The 24,090-nt window shown below is 55.5% G+C and overlaps 1 protein-coding gene and 1 pseudogene across 4 annotated transcripts; both read left to right on the plus strand.

Moving 5' to 3' along the window:
• The first annotated feature begins 1,450 nt into the window (after positions 1-1,450).
• Positions 1,451-16,545, plus strand: CSF3R (colony stimulating factor 3 receptor). Of its 4 annotated transcripts, none has more exons than XM_070078735.1 (18): positions 1,706-1,847; positions 3,080-3,133; positions 5,197-5,280; positions 7,704-7,769; positions 7,849-8,148; positions 9,760-9,883; positions 10,026-10,225; positions 10,943-11,112; positions 11,232-11,385; positions 11,471-11,550; positions 11,961-12,174; positions 13,056-13,241; positions 13,563-13,664; positions 14,240-14,386; positions 14,497-14,637; positions 15,038-15,131; positions 15,353-15,431; positions 15,790-16,545. In XM_070078735.1, the coding sequence occupies exons 3-18, from the start codon at positions 5,217-5,219 to the stop codon at positions 16,267-16,269; spliced, it is 2,601 nt and encodes an 866-aa protein (XP_069934836.1). In that variant the 5' UTR covers positions 1,706-1,847; positions 3,080-3,133; positions 5,197-5,216; the 3' UTR covers positions 16,270-16,545. The 4 variants fall into 4 exon arrangements, with proteins under 4 accessions (XP_008271884.2, XP_069934838.1, XP_069934836.1 ...); XM_070078736.1 differs by having other exon boundaries at positions 10,042-10,229; XM_008273662.4 differs by lacking the exon at positions 7,704-7,769 and having other exon boundaries at positions 1,451-1,847; positions 10,042-10,229.
• A 2,918-nt stretch (positions 16,546-19,463) lies between these two features.
• LOC100344767 (small ribosomal subunit protein uS10-like) lies at positions 19,464-19,966 on the plus strand (annotated as a pseudogene).
• Positions 19,967-24,090: the final 4,124 nt, after the last annotated feature.

The raw sequence follows: 24,090 nt of genomic DNA on the forward strand, positions 1-24,090 counted from the left end.
GTAAGCTGCACCTGCAACACCAACATCCCTAATGGGTGCCAGAAAGAGTCCCAGCTGCTCCATTTCTGATCCAGCTCCCTGCTAATGCACCTGGGAAAGCAGCGGCAGATGGCCTGTGTGCTTGGGCCCCTGCACTCATGTGGGAATCCCAGATGGAATTCTAGACTTCTGGCTTTGATCTGATCCAGCCCCAGCTGCTGCGACCATTTGAGAAATAAACTAGTAGATGGAATATCTCTCTCTCTCCCTCTCTCCATGTCACTTATCCTTCCAAATAAATAAATCTTTCAAAAGCATTTCAGGGCTGGCCAGCATCCCATATGCGTGCCAATTTGTGTCTCTGCTGCTCCACTTCCAATCCAGCTCCCTGCTGATGTGCCTGGGAAAGCAGTAAAATGTGGCCCAAGTGCTTGGGCCCCTGCACCCACATGGGAGACCCAGAAGAAGCTACTGGATCCTGCTTCAGTCTCGCCTAGCCCCAGCCAATGCAGCCATTTGAAGATGGAAGATTCTCTCTCTCTCTCTCTCTCTCTCTCTCTCTCTAAGATTTACTTTATTTATTTGAAAGACAGGGTTACAGAAAGAGGTAGAGAGAGAGATAGAGAGGTCTTCCATCTACTGGTTCACTCCCCAAATGGTTGCAACGGCTGGAGCTAAGCCAATCCAAAGCTAGGAGCCAGGAGCTTCTTCCGGGTCTCTCTCATGGGTGCAGGGGCCCAAGCACTTGGACCATCTTCCACTGCTTTCCCAGGTACATTAGCAGGGAACTGGATTGGAAGTGGATTTGAACTGGCACCCATATGGGATGCCAGCGCTGCAGGCCAGGGCTTTAACCTGCTGCACCACAGAGCCAGACTCACTCTCTCTCTCTCTCTCTCTCTCTCTCTCTCTCTCTCAAGTCTGCCTTTCAAATGAATAAATAAATCTTTTAAAAAATGGCAAGGACCCGCATGGGAAACCTGGAGAAGCATCTGGCTCCTGGCTTCAGATCAGCGCAATGCGCCAGCCACAGTGGTCATTGAGGGGTGAACCAACAGAAAAGGAAGACCTTTCTCCCTGTCTCTCTCTCTCACTGTCCACTCTGCCTGTCAAAACAATTAAATTAAATTAAATTAAAAAAAATTTTTTAAATGGCAAGGGATTACAAACAATGAAAGACATAAAATGCAGTTGGTGGCACTCAGTCAGAACCTATTCCAGGAACCAGAACTGTTGGGAGTCCAGTTAGTCACTTCTCGTGATCCTGTCCCGCACCCAGAGCAGCTCTCTGCACACCTGCCAGGCCCTCTAGCAAAGGTAGGGAAGGTGGGCTGAGGAGGGGAGAACAGCACTTCATGGGAACAGGTTTCCCCTGGAAGCCGGAGCATGCCCACCTGCGTGCTGTGAGGGGAGGGCCCCATGGCGAGTGCCCGAACAAGGCTTGAGGTCACGTGAGCCTCCGAGTCAGGTCGCTGTCTGAGTGATGCCTCCTATGGCAGCAGGGGGCATGGGGATGGCACTCAGCCAGGTTGGAGCCTGGGCCCTCCCAGCCTCGAAAGTTTGAGTTCAGGAAATCCGGAGGCAGGGGAAGGGGGACAGGGTTGCCACATCCCTCAGCCCCCTAAGACCCCCGAGGCAGGAAGGCTGCCCAGGGCCCCCAGCAGTTTCCCTCACAGGCTCCTTCCTGGGAGGAAGGGGCTGTCGGAGGCCCAAGGGTGAGCAGCAGGAGGCTGTGAAGGTGTTGCAATCCCAGCCCCCGGGCTGTCATTAACGACTGGGCTCAGGCAGAGAAGCCGGACTGCGGACTGCGGTTTCAGGAACTTGCCAGAGGAGGCGAGACGGGCAGGGGGCCGGCCGCAGGCTTCACGGTGAGTAGGGGTTCCTCCAAGGAGAGCTGGGCCTGGGGCTTGACGGAGACCTGGAGCCCAAGTCCCTTCCCCCAGCTCTGCCAAGGGCCCGTGTCCGTGGGCCCAGGCCTGTGCCAGGTCCTGCCTTCAGGATTCGGTCCTTTGGAACCAGGAGCCTCGGACAGGGTCCCTTTGTCCAGAGAGACCCTATTCAGGGATGCGGTGGGGGAGGTGGATCAGGGAAGCCCTCACTGTCCCTCTGGGGACAGGAAGCCAGGCTCGGGGCAGCCATGGTGCTTCCCACTTGCCGAGTCTCTGTCTCCCAGAACCTGTGCGTCGGCGCACTCCAGTCTCCAAACCGTTCTCTGTCGGTGTCTTTGTCGGTTTCCTCTGGGGCTCAAGTCCTCACTCCTCAGCGCCTCCCTGGCCTGCTGCCTCCCCACAGTGCCGTCTCTCTCCGAGTCTCTTTGGGCCTCTCCTGTTTCCCGTTGTCTCCTGAACCTGAAACCCCTGCTCTCGGCCTGGGAGGGCTCCGTCTCGCGGGGGCGCTGCGCTTGTGTCTCTGGGGCTCGTTGTGGCTCCTACTGTCTCTCCGGCCTCACTGTTTATCTCCGCAGGTCTCTTTCCGCCATGTCCACCTGTGTGTGTATCTCAGCCTCGGGCTCTGTTCCTCTCTCTCTCTCTCTCTCTCTCTCTCTCAGCCACATGTGGGAAGCCCTCTCCCTCTGTTTAGTCCTAGACCCACCGTCTCCAGCTCTTCCCACAGCAGAATGGAGGAGAGAGGAGGGTGTGACCTAGGGAGCCGTTGGGTGTGAAGGGAGGGAAGTGAGAGGGGACCAGGGGGGACAGGGGGTGTAATGGCAGTGACTCCGGGTGGCATCGAGTGTGGCAGGCCCCAGGGGGGTCAGTGCACCTGCTCCGCCCAGGCGAGACGGCTGTAGTGACAGGGACAGACAGGGGTGAGGCGGGGCAGAAACCAGAAGGAAAGGATCCAGAAATGGGGCTTAGGAACTGCCTGGTGTGACATAGACACCAGCAAGAGCAGCCCTGGGAGTCAGTGACCCCGCAGCCTGCCAGAGGAGCAGTGAAGCCCGCAGGCTGCACGAGGCGGTGACCCTCTGTGCGGTTTGTAAGAGTAACCTGCGATCACCAAGCGCTCAGGCCACGCCACGCACGGAGTCAGGTGCACCCACCACCGCCATCTCATCACATCCTCACAGCAGCCCTGTGCTATTGTTATCCCTCTTTCCCAGATGCGGTCGCCGAGGCTCCGAAAAATGAAGTAACCAGGCAAGGTCACACAGCTGGTGAGTGGCGGAGCTGGGCTCCCAACCTGCCCGCAAGTGGCCCTCCCAGAGAACAGACCATGCCCTGGCCAGCGCGAGGTGGCCCAGGGCTGCGGGCGGTGGGGGCAGGGCTGGAGGCCGAACGTGCCATCCCCCAGCACTCCAGGAGGTTGCTGCCTGGGCCACTCGGGGCTCGGTTGCCCGCTCTGGACAAGAAACAGAGCAGAAGGGTAAGGTGGGGCCTCACTGCCATAGCCTGGCCTGGCAATGGCGGCAGACACGTGGAGGTGGGAACCAGTGTCTGTAGACCTGGGTCTCGGAGGCTACATCTCCCCCAGCCGGTGTGTGTGGTTGTCGGGGTGGGCAGGCTAATCTAGCTGGTATGCTATAGCAGGGTTACCAACTGTGATAGGTAGATGGGACAAGAATGCTCTGCACGCTTGTGCACACTTCTCACTGCACAAAATCCCCCAGCCGAGGGGTGGTTGGAGACTGGAATCCAGCCTGTTCTCCACTTGCCTGGTCTTATTGTGGGGCTGTGTCTGTCTGGAGGAAAGAGTGCTTTTTTCCTGATTTGCACAAAGGTGGCTTGGAGATTACCTGTCATTGGGTATCCTGACCTCTGGATTAAAAGACAGATGGACCAACTGACAGATGGACAAACAGGTAGATAAACAGAGAGACAAACATATAGATAGACCAACAGATAGACATATAGACAAACAGACTAAATGGGCAGATAAATGACAGATAAACAGATAGACAGACATATATTTAGACAGACAGATAGATAGACAACAGATATGTAGATATGTAGACTAACAGATAAACAGACAAGGTAAGGACTTTGCAAGCAGAAACAACTTGGGTATCTGAATGGCTCTCATTCACACCTGTCTGGGAGCGAGAGAAGATGATTCTCTGAGCTCTCTCCCTGCTGAGCACAGGGGCTCTGCTGAGATACCACCTGCACATATGTGTCCGTGTATGTACAAGCAGGCAGGTGAGCAAGAGCACCAACTAGTGCTGGGGGAGCAGGTGTGTGTGTGTGTGTGTGTGTGTGGTCACAAGACCCCAATGGGAGCAGGGTGGAAGGTTAGGTGGGACATTCATCGCAGGGGTAGAAACTTTCGCATACTTCCTAAGACTGGAGCCACTGCTCCCTCTGCCCAGGCACTGTTGCCATGGCTACGTGGTGCCTGACCCCAGAAGTCCTGCAGAGGTCCATGCCCAGAGCGGTGAATAAGGCCCCTGCGTGCTCCCTGTGATGTCCTCTCAGCCCACTCTTTCTGCAGCCGTCACTGCAGCTTCCAGCTTCTTGCAAGGCTAGCTCCCAGCCCCTGCTCCGCTGCTCCGCGGAGCTGCTCTGTGGAGCACTCTCCCTTCCTTCAGGCAGGATCTCTGATGCCATCAGCACGGCTCATGCAGGAGACGCCGCCTGGAACTTACGCATGCGCAGCAGGCACATTTCCCGGAGCTAACATACGAAGGGCATCTCTTGATCAATGTCGGGCTGGCATCAGTGGATGAACCTTCCTGTCCTTGCTCCCACTCAGGGGACAAACCTTGACAGTTCTGAGGAAGGTTCTAGTTGGCTCCTTGGAAAATCCCAGAAAGACTGTGCCCTAGTTGGTCACTGGATGACACAGCCTCACGCTGCCTTTGCGCGGTTTCATGCTCCGCACTCCCTGATCTGCTCCTCGGGTCTCCCTAAAATAAGCCAGATGCCTGCACGCGCTTGTCTGGGGTGCTGCGGTCCTGGGAGAGTCAGCTCAGATAGGAGGGGAGGGGGGGAATGCTGCTCCTCACTGCTTTGTTCCCGGCTCCTTCCTGGAAGGCACCTCTAGCACCAGCCACAGCTGCCACTTCAGAGTCACTTGCTATGTGCCAGGCACACTGCAAAACCCTTGAGCTGTGCTGGTTCATGCACTATGCAGCACAGGCTGCTGTTACCCCCATTTTGCAAAGAAACTTGGCCGCAGAGAGGTCACGTAACCTCGCCAAAGCCGCACTGTGCACAGCCAGGATTAAGTTGAGCTCTGACTCCAAAGTCCACGACCTCCATCACCCCTCTCTGCCTCCAGGTGAGCACCAAGGCGGCGACATGGCGGCGCTGAGAACCTGCTGCCTGGCCGGGGCTGCACTGATCGCCCTGCTGCTCCCCGGAAGTGAGTGTGCCGGGGTTGGGGGTGCAATGGGAGAGGGGAGTGACAAGGAGAGAGGTTGGGGGTGGAGGAGGAGACCATTTCCCTGCACTGCCATCCAGCCGAGAACCCCAAGGGGAGGGGCAGCCAGGCTCCCACCCACAGACCTCTGCAGGCAAACCAGTTCCCAGGAGTGGTGAGAGCCCTGGGCGGGGCTGCCTGGAAAGCGTGGGTGGGTGGGGCCTCAGGTCTCACCTGCAGATCTCAGCCAAACAGTCAGTAGGAACCTCTGGGTCCCGTGCAGCCTGGGTGGGCAGCAAAGTGGTGGAGGTGGAGGCCACTGGAACAGGTTTGAGCCTGAAATAAGGAAGCTGAGGCAGAGCTCTCGGGCCAGGGGAACGGCTTGAGAGGTGGAGTGTGTCCCGTGTCTAGGGGCGTGCACACTGCAGTCAGGATTAGCAGGGTTTGACAGGTTCGTCCGATGTATGGTCTCTGTTGCACATTCTTATTTGGGTTTTACTTTGACTTGTTTTTAACCCTTGAAAAATATAAAAACTATTCTTAGCTGGCAGTATATACAAAAAGCAAGTCACCCAAACCCTGCTGCAGAGGCACAACACCAAGTAAGGTTTTCAAGTCAACCGTTTTATAAAGCTCCTTCCGGCCTGCAGTTCTGAGTCTATGGAAGAGCAGGTGCCCCATGCTGAGGATCATGAACTTGCTCTGTGACCCTAGGAAAACCGCTGCTTCTCTTAGGGCCTCAGCATCCCCATCAGTAGAATGGGCCTCAGAGCACCCTCAGAGCAGTGTGTGTCGACTGGTTTGTTTATCCAGTGAGCATTCACCGAAGGCCTCCCCTGTGCAGGGCCCTGGGAGCACAGTGAAGCAGAGTCGCCGAGGTCTCTGGCCTCGCAGACCTCAGAGTCTGGTGGAGGACACAGACTCGCAGATAAACACAGGACTATAATTATGGAGGGTAGTAAGAGCTTTAGGAACATACAGGGCGGCTTGGCCTGATCTGGTCAGCCGGGACACAGTCTGGTTCCCGCCCTCCCAAGAGGTCCAAATGCTAACCAAGGCCAAGAGAGGTGGGAGGGGGAAGAGCACCTCATAAAGGCGCAGCAGGTGCAAGGGTCAAGAGGTCGTGGGACTTTGGGGGAGCAGCAAGCACAGGACAGAATGGCTGGAGTGAGAAAACATCCTGGGGTGGAACAGAGGGTTGTCTGGGGCCAGGCCACAGGGGCTGCGTGAAGGGCTTGGGTCTGTGGCAGCAAAAACATACACGCCAGGCACTGTGCCAAGTGTCGTGTGCTTGCTATCACATCTCATTCCTCCAGCAGCACTAAACAGGAACTGGTTTTAGTTCCATTTTACAGATGAGAAGACTGAGGCACAGAAAGTCTCAGTGACACACCAGGGTCATTAGTAATTAGTAAGCCATAGAGCCAGAATTTAAAGCTCGGCAGTTTAGTCGCAATGCCCACGCTCTTCTCCATCCCACCTCAACGCCTTCCAAAGCAATAACGTGCCTCCCAGTGCTGTGAGCAAGATCGGCTTGAATGTGCAAGGGTACAGTGGCTGTGAGATTCTTAGCCAGCTTTCTTTTATGGCTTTTTGTTGCTGTTATTATTTAGTTGGAAGGCAAGGAGACAGAGACAGAGAGTGACAGATAGAGCTCTCATCTGCTGGCTTGGTCCCCAAATGCCTGCAACGGCCAGGGCCAGACCAAAACCAAAGTGGGGAGCCAGCAACTCAATCCAGATCCCCCAGGTGGGGGCCAGGGACCCAATCACTTGAGTGGTTACAGCTGCCTCCCAGGGTCTGCATTAGCAAGAACTGGAATAAGGCCAGCTTGGGTTCTAATCTTCTTTAAAAAAAAAAAAAAAAAAAAAAAAAAAAAGATTTATTTATTTGAAAGGCAGAGAGAGAGAGAGGTCTTCTATCCACTGGTTCACTCCCCAAACGGCCAAAATGACCAGAGCTGGGCCAGTCCGAAGCCAGGAGCTTCTTACATGTCTCCCAAGCAGTACAGGGTCCCAAGGACTTGGGCCATCTTCTACTGCTTTCCTAGGCCACAGCAGAGCTAGATCGGAAGTGCAGCAGCCAGGACTCGAACCAGCACCTATACGGGATGCCAGCACTGCAGGTGGCAGCTTTACCTGCCACAGCGCTGGCCCTGATTCTTATCTTCTAATCATTGTTTTGCCCGTCCTGGGGAGGGCACTGGTCTCTGGTGGTGTGCTGGGGCTGGCTGGCGGGAGCTGTCTGTGCACACATCTCCCCATCTCCGCGCTCAGGGACAGCACATGGGCCACTTGGAATCAGCCACGGTGGGAATATATATTCATGCCGCAGAGAGCAGCACGCACTGCAAGTTAGCATCTGCTTTTCTCAGTAGAACAGGTTGGGAAATGTCTACCATCACTGTCTCCTCTCACCCCTCACAGCCTTCTGCGGTGTCCACACACACCCTCCCCATCCAACCCCTGTGGCTCGCTGGGAGAGGCAGGAAGGTGAGGACCCAGATCAAGGGGCACCAAGGCCTGAGCTTGCAGGCAGGGCAGTCACTCACAGCCGCTTCTCTCCCCCTAGGCCTGGAGACATGCGGGCGCATCAGCCTCTCTGCGTCCACCGTGCGCCTGGGGGCTCCCATCACTGCCTCCTGCACCATCAGCCAGAACTGTAGCCAGCTGTACCTGGAGCCACAGATTATTAGGTGGAAACTGGGAACAGAGATACAACCAGGAGCCAGGCAGTGGCAGTGGCCTGATGGGACCCAGGAATCAATCATCACGCTGCCCCACTTCAACTACACTCAGGCCTTCCTCTCCTGCTGTCTGCAATGGGGCAGCAACCTGCAGATCCTGGATCAGGCTGAGTTGCGAGCAGGCTGTAAGTCCCTCCAGCCATCCACCCACTCCGCCCCCAGCGCCAGTTAGAGTTCTTGGCTCCATGGGCACTTCCTGGGTATGAGGTTGGGTCATCTCCCCTGCTGGGCGGTACTACTATTTAGCCCCATTTTGCAGATGAAGCAACTGACGTCTGGGGAGGATAAGCGATGTGCCAAGGGTCACAGGCTAATGAGGCTGGAGCCGAGTTTGTATCAGTGGTGTGGTTCTAAAGCCAGTGTGGCAACCACGACTCCACCTGGCTGCCAGGCAAGACCACAACCTGGGCCCCAGGAGGGTGTCCCGGGAGGACGCTCTGTGCAGGCTCGCTCCCAGCTTCTTCTCCCGCCCAGCTGCAGCCTTCCTTCCCAACTGAGCAGGCTGGAGTTTGTGCCAAGCTGAGACATAAGAAAAAACAAAGACCAAGCTTCTTGTTTACGATTCAGAGGGGAAGGCCTTGTGGTACGGTGGGTTAACTGGCCACCTGGGGCGCCCAGTTTTCAATTCAAGTCCCAGCTACTCTGCACTTCTTTTAGAAAGATAAACCAAAAAAATTTTTCATTTTATTTTATTTGAAAGAAAGAGTTACAAAGAGAGAGAGAGGGGGAGAGAGAGAGAGAGAGAGAGAGAGAGAGAGAGAGAGAGAGAGAGATCTTCCATCTGCTGGTTCACTTCCCAAAAGGCCACAAAGGCCAAGGCCAGGAGCTTCTTCCAGGTCTCAGGGACCCAAGGATCTTAGCCATCTTCCACTGCTTTCCCAGGCCATAGCAGAGAGCTGGATCAGAAGTGGAGCTGCTGAGACTCAAACTGGCGCCCATATGGGATGTCGGTGTTGCAGATGGTGGCTTTATCCGCCGCGCCACAGCGCTGGCCCCTACTCCACACTTCCCATCCAGCTTCCTGTTGATGTGCCTGGGAAGCAGCGGATGACAGCTCAGGTACTTGGTTTCCTGCAATCCAGGTAGGAGACCCGATGAAGTGCCTGGGTCCTTGCTTTAGCCTGGACCAGCCCTGGCTGTTGTAGGCATTTGGAGAATGAACCAGCAAATGGAAGATCAATCTCTTTCTCTCTCTCTCTCTCTCGCTCTCTCTCATTCACTCTCATTCTCACTCTGCCTTTCAATTAAATTTAAAAAATCTTTTAAAAATATTAATCAGAGTAGCCACTAACACCTACCAAGCACTTACCTGTGCCAGACACTGCCCTGAGTGCTTTACGCATAGTAGGTCCTTTTTCCCTCACAATAGGCCTGGGGGTGGCTCTTTTACCATTGCCCCCACTTTATAGATGACGAAACTAAGGCACAGCACACTTAATAACTTCACCATCACATGATTAATGCATGGCAGATCCGGAACAGAAACCCAGACAGTACATTGTTCATGCCCAAGGGGTCTGCAGTTCAGGAAACTGGAGGTGGGGGACCTCTAGGCTGCTGGAGGTCTGGCTGTGTGTGTCCCTGTTTGTGCCTGGAACTGGGCTGCCCCTTGAGTGTCCACTGCATGGAGACAAGGCGGCCCAAGAGAGACCAAAGCCAACCAAAGCCCATGGAAGCTTGCCAGCTGTTGCACTCAAAGCCCTCATATCTTTTCGCCAACCCCGGACCACAAGCAGACCCCCCCGCCATACCGCGCAACCTGTCCTGCTTCATGGACCTCATGACCAGCAGCCTCACCTGCCAGTGGGAGCCAGGGCCCGAGACCCACCTGCCCACCAACTTCACCCTGAAGAGCTTCAAGTGAGCAGCAGCCCCTCCCCAGCCCCTTCCTTTGGGCGGGGGTGGGAGGAGGAGTGGGGAGGACTGTGGGGAGTGGGGAGGCAGAGGCAAAGCTGGGAGGCGGGGAGGGAGCCTTGCTTTCTTTCTCTGCTTGGCACCCCAGCCTGGCCTGTTGGCAGGAGCCGGGGCAACTGTCAAACCCAAGAGGACGCCATCATGGGCTGCGTGCCAGAGGACACGCACAGCTACTGCTCCATCCCGCGCAAACACCTGCTGCTCTACCAGAGCATGGGCATCTGGGTGCAGGCAGAGAACGCGCTGGGGACCAGTGTGTCTCCGCAGCTGTGCCTCGATCCCATGGACGTAGGTGGGCCATGCTGGGTGCAGGGGAGGGGAGAGGCCACCAAGACGGGCACACCCACAGAGGCATGGAGAGGGAGGCAGAGGGCCAGGGACAGTCGAGGAGATGCTGGAAGACCTAGAGACAGAGGCAGAGGAGAGAGACAAAGAGCAAGGCAACTGCAGGCAGAGGCTAGGAGACAGAGACGCCCACTAGGGGCTAAGCACCTCTTGAGGTCCTAGTGCTACAACAGTGAACCCAGCGCCCAAACTCCTGCCCTCAGAATGTGACATCCCAGGGGACGAAACAAAGCAGAATATCAGATGATGAAAAGTAGAATGAAGAAGTTCAAAGACAGGAGCACAGGAAGAAGGGGAGGGGTAGTTGCTATGTCAACAGACCTCACTAAGAAGGCAACCACTGAGCAGATCCTTGGAGGAAATGAGGCAGCAAGCCATGGGGTATCTGGGAGAAAGCATTCTGACCAGTGCAAAGACCCCGGGCAGGAGCATGGAACAAAGACCTAGACAGAAACAGGCATATATACATAGAGACAAAACTACAGAGTCATAGCAACTCAGACAGCGGAGAAGTCAGACGCAGAGACAGCGGTTGGGACCACACGGATGCAGCTCCAGAGAGGAAAACACAGAACCACAGGCAGGGAGACGAGAGGAGCTGAGGCAGAGTGGCCTAGAGGGCAGAGCAGAGGGAGGTTCTGACAGCCCTGCTCCTCACAGTGAAGCTGGAGCCCCCTACGCTGTGGGCCCTGGACTCCAGCCCCAAGGGGGCCCCACCCCAGCCAGGCTGCCTGCAGTTGCACTGGGAGCCGTGGAAGCCAAGCCATTTTATCGACCAGAAGTGCGAGCTACGCCACCAGCCACAGCTTGAAGAAGACAACTGGACACTGGTGAGGCAGAGGCAAACCCCAGAGCCCGAGGTGGGAGGCTGAGGGGGTACAGTGGGCTCAGATTCAGCCCAGAAGGGCACGGAGATCCAGGCTCTGAGTCCTACTCCCACACATACCAGGTGGCCCCCCTGCCCTCCATGACCGTCCAGTATGAACTCTGCGGGCTCCTCCCAGCCACCGTCTACGTCCTGCAGATGCGCTGCACCCGCTGGCCCCTACCCGGCCACTGGAGTGCATGGAGCCCCAGCCTGGAGCGGAGAACCACCGAACGGGGTAAGCGGCCAACAGGGGACTGGGCGCAGCCGTTAGAACCCTGGCTCTGCCTCACCAGCATGCTCTCCTCTCACTCCCTCCACAGTCCCCGTGGTCAGACTGGATGCATGGTTGCGGCAGAGGCAGCTGGACCCTGGGACCCCGGAGGCGCAGCTGTTCTGGAAGGTGACTCCCTCTGAAGGCTGTCCCTCCACCCCTGGAACCTCCTCCGACCTAGACAAACCCTGCAGGTCTGAGGGCTTGCTTGCATTTAAATGTGATTTGCCTGCACTTTGCATGTGCCCAGGAAGCTGCATGGGGACCTCTGGGGGAAGCCACAATGCAGGAGTCACCCATGCCCCAAAGGGTCAGCTCAGCGGATAGTTAAGTGCTTTCTGTACGCGCCAACTTGCTTCTTCCCTCCCCGCTTCCTAGAACCTGGCACAAGGGAACAGGGGGAAGGAGTGAGGGATGAAAAGCCTGGCCCCAATCTGGGACTCAGTTCTAGGTCCCATCCACCCCACTTTTGGAGGCTTGGCCTCACTCAAGATGAGCTGTGCACCTGCTTATCATTGCTTTTCTGCCACCCGTCACAGCCAACACCCCAGGAGGAAGAGAGCGGGCAAATCCAAGGGTATCTGGTCTCCTGGAAACCCTCAGGCCAGGCTGGGGCCGCCCTGCCCCTCTGCAACACCACGGAGTTGGGCTGCACCTTCCACTTGCCTCCAGGAGCCGGGGAGGTGGCCCTGGTGGCCTACAACACCGCTGGGGCCTCCCAGCCCGCCCCAGTGATCTTCTCGGAGCACAGAGGTACAGGGGGCTAAGAGCACATGATTACGGCGTGTGAGTTTGGAGGCCAGATTGCTGGGTTCAAAAGTCATCCTACCACTTGGTGACAGTGTGAACCGGGCAGGCGACGTCCCCTCACTGGCCTCACTGTTCATCTGAAAAATGGGATAACTGCCTGCTGGGGACTGCTGTGAGGAACACATTAACTAAGACACACGCCTGGCACAAAGGAACTGCTTGGTGCATGTTAACGTTCATGTCCATCAGAGCCAGGTTAAGGTGGTGCTGGTGTCTAGACTCACGCGCGCACACACACATACACACACACACACACAATCCATTCTGGCAGAGCATGGTCCGTGAGTTAATGGCTCAGTCTTAGGGGATCAGTCCTCAGCACCCCAGTATCCCCTAAACATGGGCCCGCACCAGGAGGACCACTGATCCCAATCACAATCGCAATAGCTAACACTTCCACCTCCCAGCTGTGTGGCCTTAGATAAGCTGCCTGACCTCTCTGCACCTTCTCATTGATAAAATAGAGACAATAGTACTACCTCCCTCCCTGGTGTGATGGTGAGTGAGCTAGCAAATACGAGGACAGCACGGGGCCTGGCTCTTACCAGCCCTAGCAGTCCTCATTCCCCTACTGCTACTCCGTACTTGGCCCCAAGCCAGGTTTGTCCTGTGCATCATCAGCTCACTGAATCTGCACCAGGACTCCGTGAGCTGGGTACTTGGGTCATTGTTTCCACGTCACAGATGAGCAAGGCTCAGATATCGACCCAACCAAGGTCGCCCAGCCTGGAAGTAGCAACGTCAGGATTCGAACCCAGGCTTCTGGCTCTGGAGTCTGGATTCTTTTCACTTTCGTTTCACAGTTTCCCACTCTGTCTCTCCAGGTCCACCCCTGGTTGGGCTCCATGCTGTGGGCCAAGACCCCCACAGCCTCTGGGTGGGCTGGGAGCCCCCCAGTCTTCAGCCTCAGGGCTATGTGATTGAGTGGGGCCCAGGTGCCCCCAGCCCCAGCAGCAGCAAGACCTGGAGGGTGGAGCAGGATGGGAACCTCACAGGGACTCTGCTTCGAGGTGAGGCGGGAGCAGTGGTGTGGGCGGGGCTGGGGGTGGGGCGAGGCAGTGCATTCCCATGGGGGGGGGGGGGGGCAGAGCCAGGGTAGGGAAGCAAACTCACTGTCCGTGTCACAGAGCCCCACGCCCAGGAAGTCCTTCCCATGAAGCACTCACTTCTGCACTCTTTCTGCAGCCCGGCCCCCGCATCCTTCCAGCTCTCCTTCCACTCCTCATCTTTCACACCCATCAAAGGACCTGAGAAAGACATTGCAAAGAGAGAGCTGAGGTTGGCTCCTGCGCAGGGCCTAACCCGAGTGCTGCCCCCTTCTCTCTGCACAGAGAACGTCAGGCCCTTCCAAGTCTACGAGATCGCCGTGACTCCGCTGTACCAGGCAGCCGTGGGACCCTCCCAGCACATCTATGCCTACTCCCAGGAGACAGGTTCACCTGCCGTCAGCCCCCCTCCCAGAGTCCTCTCCTCCCCAGCCAGCACCCAGCTGGGCCCCAGCAATCAGGAAAACGATGAGACAGTTCCCTCCCCCCTACTCTGGCCCTGCGGAGGCTCTCACCTGATCCCACCATTACCCACCCACCCACTCCCCCCCGCCCCGGTCTCCAGAGCTGGGCACAAATCAGGTGGTGAGGTGGGAAAACTTAGGCAGTGAATTTGGCAGGATTCCGGGAGCAAGTCTTGAAAAATCAATCAACCGCCCTGACAGGTGTCAGGTGCGATAGAAAATGAACGAGGGCCTGGCAGAAGTTCAGAGAGTGAATGGCAGAACCGAGTAGTGCTTTGGACAAAATCAGGTGTGGGAAAAGTCAGGGAGTGTGGTTTAAATGGAACCGGGTTCTAATCCTGGCTCAGCCACTTAGTAGCAGCAGGTGGAGTTCAGATACAGTCCCCGGAGAGGTGAGGCTTGGACATGAGCCCCCTCGGAATCCCTTTCCTCGCCCACTCTGCAGTGTTCCAGGGAGCCGCATGGAACCTTCCGCCCTGTGCCTCTGTCTTCCCACAGCCCCCTCTCACGCCCCGGAGCTGCAACTCAAGCACATTGACAGGACCTGGGCACAACTGGAGTGGGTGCCTGAGCCCCCTGAGCTGGGGAAGAGCCCCCTGACCCATTACACCATCTTCTGGACCAACACTCAGGACCAGTTATTCTGTGAGTCCACCCTCAGCTCCCTGCAGTCCCAGACGGCCTGAGGGGGTGCCCAGCACCATGGAGACGGCTCCAGCATCTGGGCCCAGCCTTACCCTGCACTCCACTTCCAGCCACCACTCTGAATGCCTCCTCCCACGGCTTTGTCCTCCATGGCCTGGAGCCGGCCAGTGTGTATCATGTCCACCTCATGGCTGCCAGCCAGGCCGGGGCCACCAACAGTACGAGTCTCACCCTGATGACCTTGGCCCTAGGTAAGGCATGGGGGGCGGAACTGGGCAGAGACAGCTGGCAGAAGGGTCCCCCACCCAAAAGTTCCTGATTTTGAGAATACATAAGACCCTGTCTTTGGATGCCTTGGTCTGAAGGAGGAGACCTAGCCCTGCCCATGGATCCCAGTTTGAGGGAGGAGACCCGGTCCTGCCCATGGATCCCATTCGGAGGGAGGAGACCCAGCCCTGCCCTTGGACCCCAGTCTGAGGGAAGAGATCCAGTACTATCTATGGATCCCAGTCTGAGGGAGGAGAACTAGCCTGCCCATGGATCCCAGTCTGAGGGAATAAACCCAACACTGTCCTGGGCTCTCAGAGCAAGAGTGGAGACCTAGCCTTATACTCATGTACTGTCACCTCTCCTGATTTTCCCTCATCCCAGAGGAGTCTGTGCTGCACATCCTCCTGGGCCTGTCCGGCAGCCTCTTCTTGCTCTTATGCCTCTGTGGGACCACCTGGCTCTGTTGCAGTCCCAGGTGAGTCCTTCAGAGAGGCCTGATGCCCAGATACCCCTACCCATAGAGACCTGCAGGTCGGGCTGGACCAGTCAGAGTCCCGTCCAACCTTCCCAGACCATGAGGCCAGTCTGGGAGCCCCAGCCCTCCACCTGTCCACACCAGGGGGCAGCGGCACCTCCTGGGCTGCTGGGATGGCTGGGATAGCTGAACTAGCCTTCACCTGCCCCCTTCTTCTGCAGGAAGAATCCGCTCTGGCCAAATGTGCCAGACCCAGCCCACAGCAGCCTGGGCTCCTGGGTGCCCACCGTCATGGCAGAGGTGAGAGGGACTGGGGGGCGCTGGCCCAGACTCCAAGTGCAGGGCTGCCCTCTGGGGAAGAGCACGCAAGCCCCTCCACCCCTCTGGATGAAGCAGGTCTGAATCCCTGCTGCTCCCAGCTCAAAGCCTCAGTCACTGCCCTGGGAAATGGGAAGATTCATGGTGCTGTTCTCAGCATGTCTTGAACCTGTTGGGCACCATGCATCAGGAACCTGCAGGGGCTTTGTATGTGTGACACTTTGTGTTCCAGCAGACAGAAGCAGGAACATCCCCACAGCTGCCCTGACTCAGGGAGGGACCGTGTCTGGTGCACACATCTGAAATGAACCATGCCCTCACCCTGTGTCCTTGTGTCCAGGAGGCCTTCCAGCTGCCCAGCCTTCGAGACCCTGACATGCCATCCATCACCAAGATCACGGTGCTGGAGGAGGAAGAAAAGAAGCCAGGGCACTGGGAGTCCAGTGGCAGCCCAGAGAGCTGTGGCCTCCCCACCTTGGTCCAGGCCTACGTACTCCAGGGGGACCCAAGAGCAGCTTCCACCCAGCCCCAGCCCCCGTCTCCCACCAGTGACCAGGTCTTTTATGGGCAGGTGCTGGGCAGCCCCACAAGCCCATGGCCAGGGCACTACCTGCGCTGTGACTCCACGCAGCCCCTCTTGGGGGGCCTCACCCCCAGCCCCAAGTCCTATGAGAACCTCTGGTTCCAGACCAGCCCTCTGGGAACCCCTATGGCCCGACCCCCAAGCCAGGAGAATGACTGTATCTTCGGGCCACTGCTGGACTTCCCCCTCTTGCAGGGACTCCGAGTTCATGGCATGGAGGGCCCGGGGGCCTTCTAGGACCTCCTGGGACTCCTCATCTGGGGCCTCAGGAGAGGAGAGGTTAGGAGGGCCATCACTCAAAGCCATCCCAGTGCCAGGAGGGGCAGGAGGGCTCCCAGCCCCACCCCCCCACCCCCGACGCCCTACCTCCCAGCCTCTGCCTCATAGGCTGGGCCTCCCAAGCCACCTGCATACGTTTAAGGGCCGGACTGTGCTTGATCCAGCCCTACCCCTGAGCCGTTTGTGTTTGTTTTTTATTATTCCCATCTATTAAATTTGTTTTGGTTTGGGGTTTGTTGTTGTTAGAAAATCTCTGTTCTTTTTTTTTTTTTTTTTTTTTTTACAGGCAGAGTGGACAGTGAGAGAGAGAGACAGAGAGAAAGGTCTTCCTTTTGCTGTTGGTTCACCCTCCAATGGCCGCCGCAGCTGGCGCGCTGCAGCTGGCACACCGCGCTGATCCCATGGCAGGAGCCAGGTGCTTCTCCTGGTCTCCCATGGGGTACAAGGCCCAAGCACTTGGGCCATCCTCCACTGCACTCCCTGGCCACAGCAGAGAGCTGGCCTGGAAGAGGGGCAACCGGGACAGAATCCAGCACCCCGACCGGGACTAGAACCCGGTGTGCCGGCGCCGCAAGGCGGATGATTAGCCTAGTGAGCCGCGGTGCCGGCCTCTGTTCTCTTTTTTTCAACACTCTAGCAGCCAGAGGGATAATTCTCAGACTTGTTTATTTGTTCACCAGGTCATTCATTTGTTCATTCAATCATTCGTTCAGCCAGCTGTCACCTGGAATCCAGCCCTGTGCTGGCAGCAGGGCTTAAGAGGGCTCCCATTCCTATGTGTGTGGGGGGGGGGGGGGGTACTCGAAACTGATCATTAGGACATGGTGGCAGAGATTACAAGGAGGAAGTCACAGAGCGCAGGGAGACATGATGGCCAGCACTCAGAAAACACTAACCGCTGTTGGAGAAATAGAATTAAAAATAAAATTGCCTGCCAACCAGAAGGTTAGAAGGGGAAGAAAACAGTTTTATTATTGAGTAAGCATTCACAGGCAATCCACTAAAGAGGCTGCAAGGACAGAAGGAAATATCTCCCCCCCCCTTTTTTTCAAGATATTTTATTTATTTGAAAGACAGAGTTGCAGAGAGAAGTAGAGACAGAAAGGTCTTCCATCTGCTGGTTCACGCTCCACTTGGCCGCACAACAGCTGGAGCTAGGCTGATCCAAAGCCAGGAGCCAGGAGCTTCTTCTGGGTCTCCCATGTAGGTGCAGGGGCCCAGGTACTTGGGCCATCCTCCACTGCTTTCCCAGGTGCATCAGCAGAGAGCTGGATCGGCAGTGGAGCAGCCAGGACTTGAACTGATGCCAGAATTCTTCTCCTTTTATGTAATCAAGTACATACAACTTCTTGCATACCTTGTCTCAGGATAAACAGCAACTGAAGACAGTGAGCAGGTGGGGTTCCCTAGATAAACCACCTGAGAAGCGATTTGACATGGCATTTTCTGTTGTTGTTTTTAAAGATTTATTTATTTTATTTGAAAGGCAGAGCTACAGAGAGAGAGGAAGGGAAATAGAGAAAGAGATCTTCCATCTGCTGGTTCCCTCCCCAAATGGCTGCAGTGGCCTGTGCTGGGCCAGGCCAAAACCAGGAGCCAGGAGCTTCATCTGGGTCTCCCACATGGGCACGGGGGCCTAAGCACCTAGGCCATCTTCTGCTGGTTTCCCAGGCACATTAGAAGGGAGCTGGATCAGAAATGGAGCAACTGGGACTTGAACCAGTGCCCATAAGGGATGCCAGCGCCACAGGCAGCAGTTTAACCCACTGTGCCACAGCACTGGCTACTTTTTTTCTTCTCTTTAGATTTATTTATTTATTTTGGAAGTCAGAGTTACAGAGAGAGAGGGGGGGAGAGAGATCTTCCATCCTGTCATCCACTCTGCAGATGGCCACAATGGCCAGGACTGGGTCAGGCCAATGCCAAGAGCCAGGAGCTTCATCCAGGTCTCCCACGTGGGTGGTAGGGGCCCAAATCCTTGGGCATCTTCTGCTGCTTCTCGCAGGTCATTAGCAGGGCACTGGATCAGAAGCAGAGCAATCAGTACCTGTACCCATATGGGATGCCGGCATTGCAAACAGCAGCTTTGCCCACTATGCCACAACACTGGCCATTTGCCAGGGCATTTATAGCCAGCATTAGGGGTGTTAGGTTTGGAATAGCTCAGGGTTCTGGCATTTTGTAGCCCCAGAAAAGAGACAGAAAAAGAAGACAAAGCCAACCTCAACAGAGACAGGCTGCTTTATTGAAGTAAAGAGGGGCGACGGTCTATTCTTGCAAAGAGACTGCACAGGCACGCACAGGGCTGGGTTTTCATCTGGCTGGAGACGGAATTTGCTCCTGCCAGTGGGAGGTGGGGGGCTTGCCCCTAGTGGGAAATAGGGAGTAGCAGGCTTTCCGAAACTGCCGGGAACTTTCCTCTTATCTGTTTCACAAGCTGCCCTGTGCGCTTCTCTGTTTTGCCAGTTGCTTTGCAAGGAGTCTGGGGGAGGTTGAGCCCAGTTCCTGCATCCAGGGTCTCAACAACAAGGGAGGACACAGGGTGAGGGGCGGGGGAAGGGAGAAGGGGCCCACATGTCCTTTAAGGGGGGTGTCCAGGATGGAGCAAGAGAGCAGGGAGAGGTCCCTCCTGCTAACACACATGAGCAACATACATCTTCACACATTGTATGTTCAGGAATTGGCGGCAAATTCCTCCCCTGGGTGGAGAATGTGGTATTATAACAAGGAGGGCTCCACTTCGGTCATGAAGAAGCGAGTCAGACTGGTGTGTGGTGGTCTTATCTCCCTCTGATTGCAAGGTTGCAAGAAATACTCTTCTGGAACAGTCTCTGAAAAACAAGCTCAAGAGAGTTCAAGTTCTCTGCCCAAGACCTGACGGCCTCTCCTCCCCCTTTTCGCCCAGATCCCACACTGCTGGGTTAGAAACCCCCCACCCCCACCCCAAGACATTTCACTCCTCGGTCCTGAAGGGTAGGGGAAGAAGGTCATCCTTCATGCCCCTCTTCACTGGAGCATGGTGAATCCCAGGAGGCAGCTCTTAAGTTCAAGAGAAAAACAGCTTCTTTCTGAGAAGACGCGGTAGCGCTGGGGGCGGAGCACGTTTTCGCCCGCTCTGGCTCCTGACTCACCACTGGTCGCTCTCACCGAGGAACAAGTCGGTCAGGAAGCCGTGCCGCAGCCATGGCTTTTAAAGACACTGGAAAGATGCCCGTGGAACCAGAGGTGGCCATTCACCGAATTAGGGTCACCCTGACCAGCCGCAAGTCCCTGGAGAAGGTGTGTGCTGACTTGATCGGAGGAGCAAAGGAGAAGAATCTGGAAGTGAAAGGACCGGTTCAGATGCCTACCAAGACCCTGCAGATCACTACAAGAAAAACCCCTGCGGGGAGGGTTCTAAGACGTGGGGCCGGTTCCAGATGAGATCCCACAAGTGGCTCATTGACTTGCTCAGCCCTTCTGAGGCTGTGAAATGGATCACTGCCATCAGCATTGAGCCGGGAGTAGAAGTTGAAGTGACCATTGCAGATGCCTAAGCCAACTGACCGGTTTAATAAATTGACTACCACTTGTTAGAGAGAGAGAGAGAGAGAAGTGGTCAGCAGATCCAGTAAGGCCTCATCAGAGGGATTCAGCCGATCCTGAGGAGAGTGCAATATCCAGTCCTTAACGACCAATCTGGTTCACCAGGGTGGAGCTTTCCCTCAGTAGGGCCGGGTCATTCACACTTGCATATCCGCAGGGAGCAACCCCCCCCCCCCCCGCCCAATTGTAGGGTACTCTTATAGCTCTCTGTTTCTACATCTGGGCAGGTCAGGTGGCCAACTGTACCGGGAAAGGGCTAGCATTCAGGAGCCTCCTCTGGCCAGATGGCCGTGGGCATGGACCCCCGAGAAGGCACACCTGGAGCCAGGACAGGCCGCTGAAGCCTTCCCTGTGCCCGGCCCCAGTGCCCTGCTCAGGCCGGCCGTCGCTGCCTTCTGTGCAGGCATCCCTGGAGAGAGAGGCGGCTCCCACAGTTCCCTGAAAGGACACAATCGCATGTCCTGCCCTCCACCGACCTTTCCCACAGCACTGCTGCCACCCCCAAGCCCTGCTTCTTCCATGCCGGCAGAGGCTCACTTCTGAGATCTGTCCCACTTGCTGCGCCAGCTCTGTCACTCCAGGGCAGCCCTGTGCTGGGGGCCCAGAGCCGCCGGCAGCACTGTGGCAGGGTTCGAGGCCTCACAGAGTTTTAGAGTACTGCTTGGGGTATCCAGTGACAAAGCTCAGTACTGCAGCAGGTGGCCACCAGCTTCCCAATGCTACCCTTTGGTTTCCACTTGTTGGCCACCTCGTGTGGGGTCCAGATAGGGATTTTCTTTTTCTTTTTTCTTTTTTTTTTTCTTCTCTAACAGCTAACAGGCAGTTACAACTGCCTGCAGACACGGCAAGGTAGCCATCCCTGGACACTGTATCCAGCTGTTTTGAAACACAATAAGCCACTTGCTTTAATGGTCCCAACATTTGGGTAAGGACCCCCACTACCATTCCCTGTGTCTTTCATGAACGGGGAGGTCAAAGCATTTTTCTAGAGCAGGTGATGCTAAAGTGAGGGCATGAAGCAGAAAATCCTTTAGTTTTTTAAAAGGCTTGATTTCCTTTAGAATTTCTGCCTCGGAGGCCAGAGTAATGGCGTATTGGACGCCAGAATCTCATATAGACACTGATTCATATCCCAGTTGTTCCACTTCCAATCCAGCTCCCTGCTAATGGCCCGCAAGAGCAGAGGAAGATGGCCGGAGCATTTGGGCCTCTACCACCCACATGAGTGACCCGGATGAAGCACCTGGCTCTGTGCTGGCTGTGGTAGACATCTGAGGAATGAACGAGAGGATGGAAGATTACCTCTATCTCTTTATCTCTCCCTCTCTCTGTAACTCTGACTTCCAAAATAAATAAATAAATCTTTAAAAAAAATTTTCAAGGGCCGGCACTGTGGTGTGGTGGGGAAAGCTGCCACCTTCAGTGCCAGCATCCCATGTGGGCACTGGTTCAAGTCCCAGCTGCTCCACTTCCAATCCAGCTCTCTGCTATGGCCTGGAAAAGCAGTAGAAGATGGCCCGAGTCCTTGGGCCCCTGAACCTACGTGAAAGAATGGGAAGAATCTCCTGGCTCCTGACTTCGGATCAGTGCAGCTCTGGCCATTGCAGCCATTTGATAGGCTTTAACCCACCACACCACAGCACCAGCCCGAAGGCTGTTCCTTTTTTGAAAAAAGAAATTTATCTATTTATTTGAAAGGCACAGAGAGAGAGCGATCTTCCATCTGCTGGTTCACTCCTCAAATGGCCACACAGCCAAGCCTGGGCCAGGCCAAAGCCAGGAGCCAGGAACCCCATCCGGGTCTCCCATGTGGGTAGCAGGGGCCCAGGTACCTGTGCCATCCTCTGCTGCACTCCCAGGTGCATTAGCAGGGAGTTCGGTCAGAAGCAGAGTAGCCAGACTCTGAACAGATGCTCTGGTATGGGATGCCGGCGGTGTCACACACAGCAGCTTACCCAGCTGTGCCACAGCACAGGCCCTGACCCTGTCTTTATCTGCAGCCCTCAGCTCTCTACTCAAAATTTCCCACCAAAAGTTGGAGGAGATGGTGCTTTGGTCTTAATTTGTTTTTCATTTATTTAAAAGAGAGATCTTCACTTATTTAAAAGAGAGATCTTTGGCCAGCGCCGTGGCTCACTAAGCTAATCCTCTGCCTTGCAGCACCGGCACACCGGGTTCTAGTCCCAGTCGGGGCACCGGATTCTGTCCCAGTTGCCCCTCTTCCAGGCCAGCTCTCTGCTGTGGCCCGGGAGTGCAGTGAAGGATGGCCCAAGTGCTTGGGCCCTGCACCCCATGGGAGACCAGGAGAAGCACCTGGCTCCTGCCATCGGATCAGTGCGGTGCGCCGGCCGCGGCGGCCATTGGAGGGTGAACCAATGGCAAAGGAAGACCTTTCTCTCTGTCTCTCTCTCTCACTGTCCACTCTGCCTGTCAAAAAAAAAAAAAGTAAATAAATAAATAAATAAAAGAGAGATCTTCCATCCACGAATGCTCACAACAGCTGGGAGAAGGGGCAGGTCAAGGCCAGGAGCCCAGAACTCCACCCAGGTCTCCCAAGTGCATGGCAAAGACCCAGGTACTTGCGCCCTCATGAGTTGTTTACCAGAGTGCACACTGGCAGGAGGCTGGCATCACAATCACAAGCAGGGCTGGCACTCAAACTCTGGCACTCTGATACAGGATGCAGCGCCCTAGGCAGCGTTTTATCCCCTGCACCAAATGCCTGCCCTGTGGGAGTTTTTTCAAACAAGTGGCGTAGGACAGTCCCAGAACACTTCAGTTCCTCGTGAGGTTTTGGGTGTTTGTGCTCAAAGACAAAAAAAAAAAAAAAAAAAAAAAAAAAGACTCAAGGCCTAAAAGAATACATCCTGGGGCCAGCACTGTGGCATAGAGGGTAAAGCTGCCGCCAGCATCCCATATGGACGCCTCTTTGAGTCCCAGCTGCTATACTTCCAATCCAGCTCTCTGCTATGGCCTGGAAAAACAGTGGAAGATGGACCAAGTGTTTGGGCACCTGCACCCGCTTGGCAGACCTGAAGAAGCTCCTGGCTCCTGGCTTCAGATCCGGCAAGCTCCAGCCACTGCAGCCATTTGGGGAGTGAACCAGCAGATGGAAGACTCTCTCTCTATCTCTATCTATCTATCTCTATCTATCTCTATCTCTATCTCTATCTCTGCCTTTCTGAAACTCTGCCTTTCAAATAAATAAATAAATCTTCTAAAAAAATGCATGTATGACAGAATGATAGTTGCTATCAGGGCCAGCGTTGTGGTGCAGTGGGTTAAGCCTCTGCCTGTAACACTGGTATCCCATATGAGTATTGGTTCAAGTTCCCAGACAATCCACTTCCAATCCAACATCCTGCTAATTCACCTGGGACAGCAGGAAAAGACAGCCAAATGCTTGGGCTCCTGGAACCCACATGGGAGACCCAGATGGAGTTCTAGGCTCCTGGCATCAGCCTGGCCCAGCCCTGGCTGTTGTGGCTGTTTTGTGCGCTCGCTCGTGCTCTCTCTCTCTTTCTCTCTCTTTCCCCATCTCTGTCACTCCCTCTGTGTGTGTGTGTGTGTGTGTGTATAACTCTGCCTTTCAAATAAACCTATCTTAAAAGATAAATACTTGCCATGCCCTGGGAAACTAGCCAATAGAGCACAGGGGCTGGGCACTATAAGATGAATGATCTGAACTGCTTCGTCCCCAGCCCTCACATACACCTGCCCTGTACAACCTATATTCAGACCTGGGTTTCTTAACAGGTAGTATAGAGGGGTTACAAGGAGATCTGCAGGGCCTGGTCGATCACTGACTATGGTGAGATGCCAGCTGGTGCTCCAGGTCTCAGAGGATGCTGCCTGACCCTGGGTCAGGGATCAATTTGCTTTAGAAATCGTTACAGGGCAGTTGCTGACAGCCCAACCCACTGGGCCTGGCCCCTACTTCTGGAGTAACCAGAGATAAATAACTCCCTGGATGGTTTCAGGATTCTTAGGTGCCTCGTGGAGGAGAGCCAAGAATCTGCTCGCGGCTCCCGGGGACTTCCAGTTCTACTCAGCCTTGACTTACATACACAGTAGCACCCACTTTAGTTAGCAGGTCTCTTCCCAGGAGTGGGATGGGACACCCAGGGAAATGTAGAGGGAGTTGGAATTTTAGAACTTGCTTCACCAGTCATTAGTTCCCAAAACCTTTTTTTT

Source organism: Oryctolagus cuniculus, chromosome 7 (assembly GCF_964237555.1).
Source record: "Oryctolagus cuniculus chromosome 7, mOryCun1.1, whole genome shotgun sequence".
NCBI lineage: Eukaryota > Metazoa > Chordata > Mammalia > Lagomorpha > Leporidae > Oryctolagus > Oryctolagus cuniculus.

What these genes read in the sequence shown, in the direction of transcription:
- CSF3R (XM_070078735.1), top strand. Translation starts at nt 5,217, where the DNA reads ATGGCGGCGCTGAGAACCTGCTGCCTGGCCGGGGCTGCACTGATCGCC. An exon ending in AAGAAGACAACTGGACACTG is followed by an intron (nt 11,113 to 11,231) that starts GTGAGGCAGAGG and finishes CACACATACCAG; the next exon opens with GTGGCCCCCCTGCCCTCCAT. An exon ending in CCTGATGACCTTGGCCCTAG is followed by an intron (nt 14,638 to 15,037) that starts GTAAGGCATGGG and finishes CCCTCATCCCAG; the next exon opens with AGGAGTCTGTGCTGCACATC.